Source organism: Amblyomma maculatum, chromosome 8, assembly GCF_055883805.1.
Source record: "Amblyomma maculatum isolate TAMU_Amacu chromosome 8, ASM5588380v1, whole genome shotgun sequence".
NCBI classification, from domain to species: Eukaryota; Metazoa; Arthropoda; class Arachnida; order Ixodida; family Ixodidae; genus Amblyomma; species Amblyomma maculatum.
In genome coordinates this window covers 36,717,325-36,730,751 of record NC_139351.1, presented here as the reverse complement: position 1 = coordinate 36,730,751, position 13,427 = coordinate 36,717,325, and the positions used below count along the sequence as shown (strand labels likewise).

Here is a 13,427-nt window from a genome sequence, read left to right as displayed (position 1 = left end):
TCTGTTGTATGCAGTGTTGTTAACATGGCAGACATAGGAAAACGTTGTCTCTTATAACCGAGTGTCTCTTATAACAGTGTCTCTTGAAACGAGATTTAACTTAGTAAATTTCAATTTTCCATGCCCGTTCATTTCCCACTCACCTCCTTGAGCTTGCATTGCACATTATTTATTTTTATTTCTTTGCATTTATTCCAAGCCAGGAAATTGCATTACACCGAAAATGCAGCAGTATTTTATTTGCTATGATTAAACCAAACTTGTGTGGTGGTCTGTGAATACGCAATTACACTTGAAAGCAACTCAAGGATGGTCTGTGTGTCTGTTGGCCTTTGCAACAGGCGGTGGTGAAGTACAACAGCTGGGTGCTGGAGTATGACTATGACGACGCCAAGGAGGAGTGGTGCACCTTCACATTCCAGGTCAGCTTTTCTGGCTCTTCTCCACAGATTTGGCAGTTGACCTGCTTTGGGAAATAATTTTTTTCTGATGCATCGCATGCATATTCGTTTCGTTTTGTTCGTCTGCTTTCTTTTCACCCCTGATATGCACAGTAACACATCGTTAATTTAAATTAGTGGGATTGGAAAAAAAAAAAGAAGTATGATAACTTTTTCTGATGTATTGCATGCATATTCGTTTTGTTTTGTTCGTCTCTGCTTTCTTTTCACCCCTTATATGCACAGTAAAACATCGTTAATTCCAAGTCAGTGGGATTGCAAAAAAAAAAATTTATGATAACTGGGTGTTTGAAATAACACAACACAGCAAAAAATTTCGTAACAATGTGCTGTGCATACCCCCGCTTTGTCCCGCAGTTGCACCTTGTTTTGTAGTTTTCGGCGGGATGGCAGCGCAACACGCGTCCAACTTTGAAACATTGAAAATGAAACATCAGTTGTCTGATTACATTGGAGATAACACAGCATGTCCGTAAGACTCCAAAATTGGTGTGGAAATCATTGTTAGCACAATTATAGATGTTCCGTATCTTCGAGGCATGTTCAAAAAAAGTCGCCGCAAGAAAACAATCCGAGAACTACACCTAAACATAAGTTGTTTAGTTATAGTATGTGAAATGGCACAGCATATCCATAAACAACCCAGAAGGCTGCAATACTGTCGTACGAGTATATCGGTAGCCGGCTGACGATGCGCAGGGGTCATGGTAAGGTGAAAGTTAAGCATTAGGCATAACAAGAAAAAAATTTGATAGTGCGAAGTTTTGAAAAACAAAAAAAAATTAAAATGTTTAGAAAACCATGACTATAAAAAGAAAAGGTAATCAAAAATTTTCAGAATATATAAGAGGCTGTACTGTTTTACTCTTGAAAATGTGGCTTGCATACAGTCGAACCTTGCAATAATGAAGCCACCAGGGAAAGAAATTTTTTTCGTTGTCTCGTAAATTTCGCTGGTGCAAAAACGGGTGAGAAGAATAAGCATGCTTGTTACATTCTGGAATCAAAATTTGATGGATGAAAAACAGTGCTTATTTTGCCCTTTTCTGCTGTGCTATGCAAAGGCTTTATGCAATTCTGGAATGCAGTCAAGCCCGCTTATAACGAACATGAGCGTTATGCAGAACTTGTTCATTCTATGTAGAAGTTTGTGATATGTGGACCACATACAAAAATTGGCATCAATTAAAAGAAAAATTTATTGGAAAAAAAAAAAAAAAACGTCGGTCATCGTTGTGTGCCTTTTCAGCGCGCATTCTATGACTGCAGTTTCAAGCTTGTTCAAAGCAGTGGTGTATTTGTCTCCCAAGGCCTTAAAATATACAAAATTTTTAAGTGCTTCAACATGGACTCTTGGCTGTGGTCATGCTTCATCATCATCATCATCATCATTATTATGCAACCAATCATATATACAGCAACGATGGTGCTGATGTTTGTTGGCAGAAACTTGTGTGCGCAAGTTGTCGGATGAAAAAAAAGAAGCGAGCGCCTCCATGGCACCTGAGGATTCCATCACTTTAGAGGAGAACAACAATAAATCCTGGCATCAGGTGATCTTCACAATTGGCAGTAGCAGAGCTAACATTCTAAAAGCAGGCAACCATTCCCCAGTTTTGCAGCAAATAAATTTACTGGCACTTTTGGGTGCTTGTCCATTTCATTGGGGGGGGGGGGGGTCATTCGATAATTTGAACTTTGCATAATTCAGACTTCTTTCTGGTCTCTTGAAGTTGTCACTAACATGCTTTTACTGTAGTGATAAAGCGTGAGTAGTGTCTTTAAAGTTTGTACAGTACTAATATGTTCTTGTTCATTTTTGTGCAAAAAGCTAGACCATCCAATTACAGCCAGGAGGCCACCTTCCATGGCAGAAAAGGGCCGATTGTTTGTGATGGTTATGCCCACTCATGTCTAACAGCATTGTTGACAAATCTGAATAATTAAACTAAATCAGTACATTCGGTAGTGCATGTGATATTGAAGAGGTAAACAGTCCATGTACTGTGTGATGTCCATGCACTTCACAGAACCCCGGGTGGTGTGCCTCGTAGCCCATGCAGACAAGTAGTAGTTTGACTCGATTGTCTTTGCTCTGCAGCTAGCCCTAGAAGGGAGCCGATTTGACCTGGCCTCCCTGGTGGAAGAAGAGTCGGCCCGGGCTGTGTTCCATGCAGTGCCCCACATTGCACGGGCCTTCCTTGTCAAGGACACCCAGGATAAATCGGGCTGCGGCAAGATGCTTCGCACCGAAGGTGTCAACTTTGTGGTGAGCCCTTTTTCTTTGTACCTGGGAGGGTAACAACACAGAGCAACCAAGTATTACGCAGGGGTGCAAAGGGATTAATGGTTGGTTTAGGTAAATTTTAATTCAGTTAGTGAAAAGTTTGGCATTTATAGGAGGCAACTTCAGAATGAGCACATTTAGCAACGTCCCTAGAAGTTCTGAACAATTATTTGTATAACAATTAAGCGTAGTTGTAAACAAAAAATCACACAGTGCAGTCTATGAACCAGGCCTCGTGTGATGTCCTGCTTGCTTTCCACAAGGTTTACTTCTAGCTTGCGATTTTTGCTGAAATAGCATGCAAAAAGACCATGCGCTGTTTATGTGACACCTGTGAGCCACTGTTGTCTTGGCCAAGTTCTGATGCCGATTGGCACGGTTGGCATATCTCAGTCAGTGGGCTGATTGGCATGCGCGATGAAAGGCTGCTTTTAAGTGTGGTGCATAGTACAGCCAGAAACGAATTTTGTGCCCACAAACATCTATGACACTTAGGTGTCGCAAGTCTTTGCTGAGCACTGTCTTTCGCAGAAATTTGGGCCCTATGCTGGGGTTATTTATCGGCTTTAAAGCACACCAATTTTTCCCTCTGTCGAATACAGTGGCCGACAAATTTTTCATACCTTCAGATAAGCAGTTCGGAAAAACAAATTCATACTAAAAACATCGCTTACTGACCAGCTTGACAAACCATCAGTCTTTCTGTGAGAAAACTGCGCAGTGGTAGTTAATAGCAGACGATGTCCAAAGAGGCGCTGACGGGCAAACCAGTTGGGCGGAGCCTCGCTGCTTTCACGTGACTCTACGTAAGGGCCTTTTGTTTTTTCCTCCCGCATGAAAAAAAGGGAAGAGAGGAGGGGAGACAGTAGCGGCTTTCATCACAGGAGCAGTGGAAGTCATCGTTGACTGTGTTGGCTTCCAAGGAAAGAAAAAAAAAGCGTGGTGATTTCTCACAAGCTCTAGCAACCATCTGGATTTGAATGCAAAGCTCTCTCAGATGTCATGCTTAGTTGGGACACCTGTATATTGCAAAATGAAGTAAAACCAGCATCTGTTGTCAGTCGATGGCGGGCGAGGTGCTTCTCAGTACACTATACAGGCGCGCATTTTTTTTTCCCTCTGTCCTTGCGCATCACCATCTGCAGTCAGACTTGTGCCTCCGTGATTGCCGTCACCTCCATCGTGCCGGCATCTGGCAGAGGTGGGGTGACGACAGAGCTCCGCCTCACGGAGTACGGGCCAGCCAACGCGAGCATGCTTCTGTCACATGACTATACGTCACGGCTTGCATGTAGCTGCGAGCATAGCTGGCACGGCTGGACTCAAGCGGCACGTGCTGCCGCCGCTCGAATCCAGCAAGCGGCGTGCGCTGTTGCAGCGGCTGCAAAGAGAATCGCGGCAATTTGTGCCTGCTACTGAAAGGATATCCATATGCATTTGTGTTCAACGTGGGTTCAAGGTTGCGGAAAAACAAAATGGCAGCCATGTTATGGCAGTTTTTCATAACTTTTGACCTGCAACCCAAAGAACAAGTCCGGATAATTAAACAAGAAAAGTTTCAAACGTCCTAAATTTAGGCCGGTGTTATACATGGAGTCTATGGAGCGCCTGACAGTGCTATGGCAGTGTCCAAGTAATTAGGCAGGTCCAGAAAATCGAGCATCTGAAAAATCATTTGGCGACTGTAAATTGCACAGGTGTGTGCGTGGCTCCCCTGGCTGATAGCCATACCACTCATGGTGGTAAATGGGGTGACACTGAATTTCCTGTCATCTGACCGAACATAGCTTCCTTTGTTACATTGCAAACGAGGACAAGGAAACCATGTGGTGTACAGTCAAATCTCAATATAACGAATCTCTCGGAACCGCAAAAAAATTATTCGTTATTTTGAAATATTGTAATGAGAAATCTGCGATTATAAGTCAGTGGTCAAACCTAGGTATGAAAATAACGTTCCTTGCCAGTAGACACGTGTGTAGACAAGCAAAGCCTCAAATAAAACTGTTGCAGGAATCCAAACCTGATTTATTTAAAGAAATCAATTATTTTTCTTCTGCCGCGTGCAGCAAACTACCACGCACTACATCACACCACTACAGTAAATACATCTTCCACTTTGCGCACCTCCTCATCGGGTGCGTGATTGCACAGAGCGATTAAAGTAGGGACTTTGTTCATGTGCAAAAAAAAACGTCAAAGTTCGATGTGATCTTATCATCAGTGCTCTCTGAAGTTTGAAAATACTGTCTCGGTCTTTTAAAATGATCGCGGCAGTCGATGGGGCAATGCTAGCTGTCTGCAGAGGCCAATACGCTTTTTTCCTGTATCGATTTCTTGCAGGGAAAGCTGCGTTCCTATCTTTTTGGCACTTCGCTGGCTGCAGTCATCGTCTCATCTCGCACAAACTTTCCAATAAGATAATCCGCGACAAAACAAAAAAAGTCCCGCGTGCACGAATGGCCTGAGCGATCGAGTGGCGAACGGCACACAACACAGGAAGAAAAAAGGCAGGCGGCCAGGCATGCTGGCTACTGTATAATAAACCACAGCTTTGTGGGGGGCTAGGAGTTGGCACTAGATGTGCCGATGATGATAGCTACAGCCCACGGACCATACACATAGAAACAGCGGTTTCTGTTTCACGCGTGAGTTGCGAGCTGCGGCGCTGTTAATTTAGCTGCGTTCGTAATACTGGTGTTCCTAGATTATAGAAGAAGAAATAAGATACGTCGCACAAACTTTCCAATAAGATAATCCGCGACAAAACAAAAAAAGTCCCGCGTGCACGAATGGCCTGAGCGATCGAGTGGCGAACGGCACACAACACAGGAAGAAAAAAGGCAGGCGGCCAGGCATGCTGGCTACTGTATAATAAACCACAGCTTTGTGGGGGGCTAGGAGTTGGCACTAGATGTGCCGATGATGATAGCTACAGCCCACGGACCATACACATAGAAACAGCGGTTTCTGTTTCACGCGTGAGTTGCGAGCTGCGGCGCTGTTAATTTAGCTGCGTTCGTAATACTGGTGTTCCTAGATTATAGAAGAAGAAATAAGATACGTACGTTATTATGAAATTGATAATCCTGAAATAGTTTTACATTGAAAACATAGCAAATGTGCTGAGGATTATAAAAAAATTTGGTTATTTGAAAGATACATTGCAATCATTATGGACATGCGAATGATGTGGAACATCGTTTTTTGCAGCAAATATTGCATACAACTAGCAGGTTAGTCTCGCTCTAAACGAGGCTTTTTTTTATTTGCGTGCACCTAACATGTTTTAAAAGGTCATTCACATGTTAGGAGACTACTTTCAGTGCAGTAAGAGGCAGTTTTTGCAGACTTGGTTGTATTGTGATTTATAGTTGCATATTAGGAGCATGCAAATATTCAGAATTGCAAATACGAACCAGATAATTTTGCGACATGACTCTTATTCAATTCAAAAAATTGGTATTTGGAGTTTCACGAATACAGTCGAACCCGGTTATATCGAATCCGGATATATCGAATTTTGGTTATATCGAACTTGCGGAATATCCCCTTGAAAATCCCATGTAAAAGTATAGGAAAGCCGCATCATATATCGAACTCAATTTCACCAGTCGTTGATATATCGAACTCCGCACCACGCAGTAGAAAGTGGGCCTTCCCCAAACACGATCGCATCACCCTTGGCCGTTTGCCGCGTGACGTTTTCAAGCCACGCGTGGAAGGAATGAGGGGACAGTTCGGCGACGGCTGGTCTGGGCAGCGCCGCGCCCATTCCCCAAAGGCATGCGCAGTTATCGTTTCCCGCGCACCAGCACATGACGTTTGCAAGCCATGTGCATGGGTGTGCCCATTCTTTTGCCGAGTTATCTCTCTCCTTCAGCACGCGCTACGCATGCGCCAAGCCAGCTCAGCCCGTTTTTAGACAGAAGTTGGACGCTTTAGCGTGTGTTGCGCGCGGCAGCTGATGTGGCTCTCTCTCTTTTTTGCGAGTCATCCATTTTTATATGGCAGCTGCGGACGTTAAGAAGCGACAGGGCTTTTTCTTTTTTTTTTTTTTTTATTTGGCGGGAGTCGTTTATCCTTGCATGTATGAATCAGCGAAAGCGCACGGTCAGCTGCTGCGATCATGATGCTCGCTCCAAGTGCGGCGTGATAAATCGAACCAAGCTTGTGCAATCAAGCCATCACGGGCACTCTGCCAAGTTCGCTCCCCGTCACCGCAGGAGCTATCAAAAGATAAACGCGCCCTGACGTTATCGCTGCGCAGCATCTTGGCACGCTGCCAAGAAATGAGCTGTGGATGAGAGGACCGAAACGGAGGGACGCGCGCCATCGACATGCAAGCGAAAATGCTCGCGATTTCTGATTTCTGCCGCGGCGACACAGAAACCTTGTTTTGAGCTGCCGCGGTGGCTCGAGCGGCGAGAGGGACGCAGTTCCAAGTTTGCAAATTTTCACTATGTCGCTGCCGCATCGTCGCTAAGATCGCTCAATCGCTTGCATGTGAGGGAGCTGGCCTTAACGCTTTTTTTTTTTTTTCCAAATTCTCGGGTGCAAAAGTGGAGGGTGGGTATATTATGCGAGTGGGTTGATTACGTGACAAATACGGTATCATTTTTTCACATCGTAAGTGTCGTCACAAGCCGATTTCTGTATATCGAATTATCAATATATCGAACTATTTCGCGATCCCCTTCGAGTTCGATATATCCGGGTTCGACTGTTTTAAAAGTACTAGACATAGTGTACCAAAAATTTTCGAATCTTTGAACACTGCTGAATATTCTGAAGTTTTTATATATTTGGCAGCGATCTAATATGGCTGACTTTCATCCAGCTGATCCTGAAGTGAGCACCATACCTGAGCAAAATTCTTGAAGGTCTAGTAGAAATGTCAAAGGAGGAATGGGTGTGTCGGTGGAGAGAAGACTGCTAACAGAATCAGGCCAACAGAAACATCAACATGGACGATAGCCGTTGCGAACTATGGCTACCAAATACAAGTCCAAAGCACAAGTGGTTAAAGCTCTCTTTGTTTACTAGCTTGTGCTTCCATGCCACAGTTTGCGCAGTGGTATCGTTCTATCACAGCTCACATATTCGGGAAACGTTATCAGTATGACAGCAAGTGACTACTGAGTTCGTCGCCTAAAGCGAGGCCACCTAGTTTGCTCCTCATCAACTGCCAGAGTGGGCTGGGCTGTACATAGACGTTCGACACACTGTGCAATGAGGTACGTGTGTCTTTTCGGCAGCAGTGCTTTTGGACAGAAGACTGGAATTCCTTGGATTTATACTGCTGAACCAGTCAAGCATCTCATTAGGCATTTAAACTAATATGTACTCGTGGCAACTGCTTACAACATTAATTCTCTCATACCCATGCGAATGAATGGCATCTTTGCAGACCGATATAACGATCGTGCAGTCACGCATACATCAGTCATTTGGTCGCAGTCAACGTCACTGTCACAAAATTGGACGTGATGCATGAAATTGAAATGTATATACTGCGCGCACGCGTCTGCTAGGTTGCAGAGTCCTACACTCACGTACTCGTTTTGGCAGCTGCCGTAGTACGCCAGAGTCGGAACTGGCACTGCACACTCACATGAACGCCTGGCACCGCTGCAGCACTTTTCAGAACTGGTGCAGGCAGTGCAAGCAATATCGAAGAGACCTTATGAGCACGGTCCTGCAGCACAAAGAAAGACTGGCGGGGCTTCGTGTTGTGCTTTCACTGTTGGTTCAGATCAAAGAAGCCATCCCACTCTGTCTTGCCTTGCCTGGCACTGCCGTTGATTGTATACAGCAGAACCCGGCATAGTAAAGTGAAACTGAAGTCCTAGTTAATCTTTCATAGACGACTGCACATTTTCTACCTTTAAACTAAAGACAATTTTTTGGTAAAAATTGGTTATAGTAAAGTGCATCTGTCCGCGATGGCGACTTCCCACAAAATGACATTGCTGCACGCACACTACCTAGAATTGCGAGGTAAATTATTATTATTTTGCTCTTTTTTTTTTTTCGGGGAAAAAAAGAAAAACAGCGAGTGTCTTTTTTTTTTTTTTTTTTTATTAAACTGCTTTACCCCTTTGCTTAGCAGCACTCAGGAGGATCCAGCTTTACATAGATCTTGGAGCCGTGAGAAAAAGCATGTAGCGCGTAGGAAAAAAAAAAAAAAGCTGTCTATAAGCATGAGAAGAAAGCGGTGCAGTTATTTCAGAAAGTAAACAGAGTACAAGTGCAGTGAGAAATGGGGAAGGGAGGAAATGATCGAACATTTGCAGCACTGTGCAACACGAAGCAAAGAACTGGAGGTGCGGCGTGTGCAATTTTGCAGTGCTTGACTGCTACGCGCATTTCTCATCTATTGCCTTCTAGAAGGCAGACACAATGGAAGACAACACCGTGTTCATGTAAGGCTTCAGTTTTCACATGAAATCAAACTCTGTTGTACTCATAGCCACATTACACTCATGCTTAAGAGGTACAAGGTGTAAACAAAAATTCTTTTAACTGAAAAAATGGCATGCAGAGGTGATAAGAGAGAGATCAAAGGCATTTTAAAGTATTTTTTTCTTTTTCGTTAGGCAACAAGATGTGTTTAGTAAGTAAGCATTTAATTATCAGACATCTATAAAGTGGTTCTACCGGTGGCAACCATATTTTCGCTAAAAGCCTTGCAGAGTCTGATCGAGCAGCCTATGTTCTTGGACCCACGATTCAAGGCTTGTCATGCGCCTTCCAGGCAGTTCAAGAGTTGAGACACAGTCGAGGCACCTTCAATATTGTGCCCTTCCAGTGTGTGGAGTGCTTTCGATTTTGTGTTGATCAACAAGGATCAAATTCAGATCAAATCTTCCCCAACTACACATGCGGGCATTGCTTAGATGAAGCAAACAGTCCCCAACTGTGGCCCCTTCGAAAAGTCACAGCACATTGTGTTCGCAACTGAGCACAGCTCACTGAGGCTGCCACAGCTCTGTTTTAGGTCCCTTGGCAGCAGCACCATGCAAGGCAATGTCTGTTTCCCCATGTTGGAATCTTTTTGTAATAGTATATAGCCTCCTCACCCTGATGAAATGGTGACTAAATATGTTCCATTCATGTACTTTTTTTCTGCACCCAATGCAGGGAAGCATGACAGCACCTTCTGCATGACTGCTTCATTAGGGAGCCCTCCCCCTTCTCTGTCCGTGTGATGCCATGCTGACCTCATCTTTCTTATCCTTTCAGGAAATGTTCCAACATGGGGAGGTGATAGATCTCAAGCGCATCTACAGCAATGACATCCACACGGTGGCCCAAACGTTTGGCATTGAAGCTGCCAGAACAGCCATTGCCAGAGTGAGTGGCTTACTGTCTTCGTCACTAACTCCCCCTTGCATTAGGTGTCAAAGTAGCATGCGACACCCCATCATCGCACTTAGCTGTGCTTGGGATACTGGGGGCTGAATTGATGCCGTGTGCTTTTACTTTAATGTGGCGTTTAGAAAGACTTCCTTCGTTTACAGTCTAAATTTAATGAAACTGAATAGAGATGATAAGCTTCCTCTGCTTATTGCAAATATGCAGCCATTTACCTTGTAGGTCAATAAGTTCCCAAAACATTAGAAATTTCTTGCTGTTGTCTACACAAAACAGTAAAAAAAAAAAGGGGTCATCAGAATTTCATTTTTAATGTATGGGTAGATACTAGTATATGTAAAGAGTACATTGCTGAAAGCAGTTGGCAATTTTTTCTTTACAGATCTAGCAACCCACTGAACTTTGTGGTCGCAGTATGTCAATTGGACAATAAGAACGAGGCAGAACAAGAAAAATAATTTAGAATTGGAAAAAAAATATGGCTTCTGTGTCCTTATACCTTCAGCTCCACATTACTAAAGAATGATAGCTTTGGCTTGAGGCACTACGATATCCCTGGCAACTTTCAACTAAAGATAAAATTAAGTTTAATGAGGGTACACCCCTCTTAGGCACACTTCTCCTCTATATAGGCTAAATTTACACCAAATTTTTACTGTTGTACATTTTCACATAACAGATTCTAAAGAACCAGAGGTATCAGTTGTCCAAAATACTGAATGTGTCAAAGGGCAGTTTTTAGAAATCAGGGAAAAATGTTTTCAGCATATATTTAAAGCACCACGGCTAACGGCATCTCACTAAAACTCACTAAAACGAGTTCTGACTAGTTTGCAATGTGGCCCACCATTTCTCATAGATATAATTGCTTTTGCAACAAGGTATTTGCCGGGAACGCATTGCATGGTCTGGAGGCTGGCAACAAGACCTTTGCATCGCAGTAGTGTGGTGAGACCGTCAAGCTCACAGTCATGCTGTAATTGCAATGGGCTTGTAACTAGTGATATGCAGACTGACACATTCTCCTGGCTGCATAGTCAGCCCACAATTTCTCGAGTGTTTGCTCAACCGTTTGTTGATTTATCTTCAGGATGTCTTTTGTATACGCAGTAAAGAAATGGGACGCTTCTTCTCATTTTCCGGTTTTGTGGCTTTACCTCGTGTTATTTTTTTTAGTGCTTTTTCTGCTACTGACCGCTTTTCTTCAGTCTTTCTATTTGCACAGCCAAGTTGTCCTCAATCTTGTGGTGGCATTATTCCTGAACCCTTTGCATCGTGCTTCTTTCAACAGGCAAGTTTGAAATGGTCAGAGTCGTAGAGAGAGGAAACCTTTTCCACCTTTTGTTGTGTAAAACCAGCAGGTATTCCTTTCAGCATTGTCTATTGGAATGTGTGAAAAATTTTCACATTGAAAATCTTATCTTAGACTTTTTCAGGTTGCAGATAAACTATACTCCTTTAATACTTTTTTAAACAGTTTCAGTGTTTCAGGGGAGTTAATTGTTCCAATTTTGTTCTACCAGAAAGCACAGCAAGAAATCACTCACATAAGTGAAAACACGTACTAAAATGCTCAGTTGTTCCAACCCTGTCTTCAATATGCGGTTCCCTTTAGACATAAAACTGGTGCAGTACAAAAGCCGATACAAAACATTTTGCCACGTAGTTTTACATACAGAGTTTTTAGATATATCCTAACAGCAGACGTTCAGATTTTCCCCATGCTTTTTCTGCACTAATTTTGTAACTCTCAGCAACCAAATCATTTAGTACACTTTTCTAAAACTGTCTGATGGCTGTCTGTGCTATTAAAATACATGTTTACATCAGCAGACAAGCATGTAATTTTTCTTTTAAAAACACATTATTTGACCCTTCGACAACATATGAGCCTTCTGTCCTCAGTTTTGACAAATGTGACTTTATGTACCTTGAAGTTGGCCTTTGCCACATTTGCTTGTCCTCAAATATCATCCCAAATGGGTTACCTACTTTATGCGTTTCTGTCGAAAAAAATAGTTTCAAAACGAGCTCAATGCCTTCTCTAACTTCTTTTTCAAGGTACTTTAAGGTCTGTCGCATACATGTCACATAGACGCACCCTGTCCGCTTGATTTTCTCAAGCCATTTTCCTTGCATATTGTCACGTATTGGTGAAAATTTGTTGACGACCAATGAGGAGGCTTTAGGTTCACTGGAATAAATTCTTTGTTGCATTGACTTGTGCTCTAAAACTAACTGAACAACTCGGTGGCAGCATTAGCAGCAAACGTGCTTGCTGTTCGTCGTATTACTAACTCTGTCACACCGACAAACACTCAACTTATAGACGGCGAGGAAGTATCTAGATAAAGCTGCAAATGGTGACTAGCACAAACTGGGACATTGTAGAAACTCACGTGAATGGCCGGAACCTTCGGGATAAATCTCTCCTTATCTTGCGCAACAAAGAAAATGATAAAGCAGCATATCGCGACAACGAGCATGAACAAACAAGGACCACAGAATTGATCTATGCGCTAGAATCACAGTGGTAAGGTCACATGCCGGTGGCTGTTGAAAAAAAAATTGCAAGGGTTCAACGCTGCTGAACCAAATATTCAGTTCAGTTCAGGCGTTCAGTCGTGTCCGACTCTTCGTGACCCTATGGACCATGTCACGCCACGCTTTCCGGTCTTTCACTATCTTCTTAACATCACATAGCTTCATCTGCAATGCCTCGAGAATGCCATCTAACCATCGCGATCGCTGCCTACCCCTTCTCCGGCGACCCTCAACCTTTCCCAACATCAAATCTTTCTCCAGCGACTCCTCTCTTCTCATCAGATGACCAAAGTAGCTGAGCTTTAACTTTAGAATTTGACCCTCCAATGAGCAGTCAGGGTTTATGGTCGACAATATCGACTGATTTGATCTTCTGGCAGTCCAAGGAACTCTTAAGAGTCTTCGCCAGCACCACAATTCAAACGCGTCAATTCTTCGGCGGTCAGCCTTTTTCACAGTCCAACTCTCGCATCCATACATCACAACTGGAAAGACCATAGCACGGGTTATACAAATCTTGGTTGGCAGACTAATGTCTCTGCTCTTTACTAGGCGGTCAAGGCTAACCATTGCTCTCTTTCCCAGAAGCAGGCGTCTCCTAATTTCATGGCTGCAGTCTCCTTCCGAGGTAATCTTGGCGCCCAAGAACAGAAAATCTGTCACAGCTTCCACTTCTTGTCCATTGATGCTCCAGGACTTGATAGGGCAAGACGCCATGATCTTCGTCTTTTTAATGTTCAGTTTAAGCCCAAACTTCT

General features: G+C 43.4%; 1 protein-coding gene across 1 annotated transcript in view; it reads left to right on the top strand.

The window, feature by feature from the left end:
• The window catches only part of Polr1A (RNA polymerase I subunit RpI1), a 234,120-nt gene that overhangs the window by 198,207 nt on the left and 22,486 nt on the right, over nt 1–13,427 (top strand). The window contains exons 26-28 of the mRNA XM_084576213.1: nt 342–422; nt 2,563–2,730; nt 9,994–10,104. Coding sequence (XP_084432339.1) covers nt 342–422; nt 2,563–2,730; nt 9,994–10,104 — 360 coding nt within the window. The remainder of the gene's footprint in view (nt 1–341; nt 423–2,562; nt 2,731–9,993; nt 10,105–13,427) is intronic.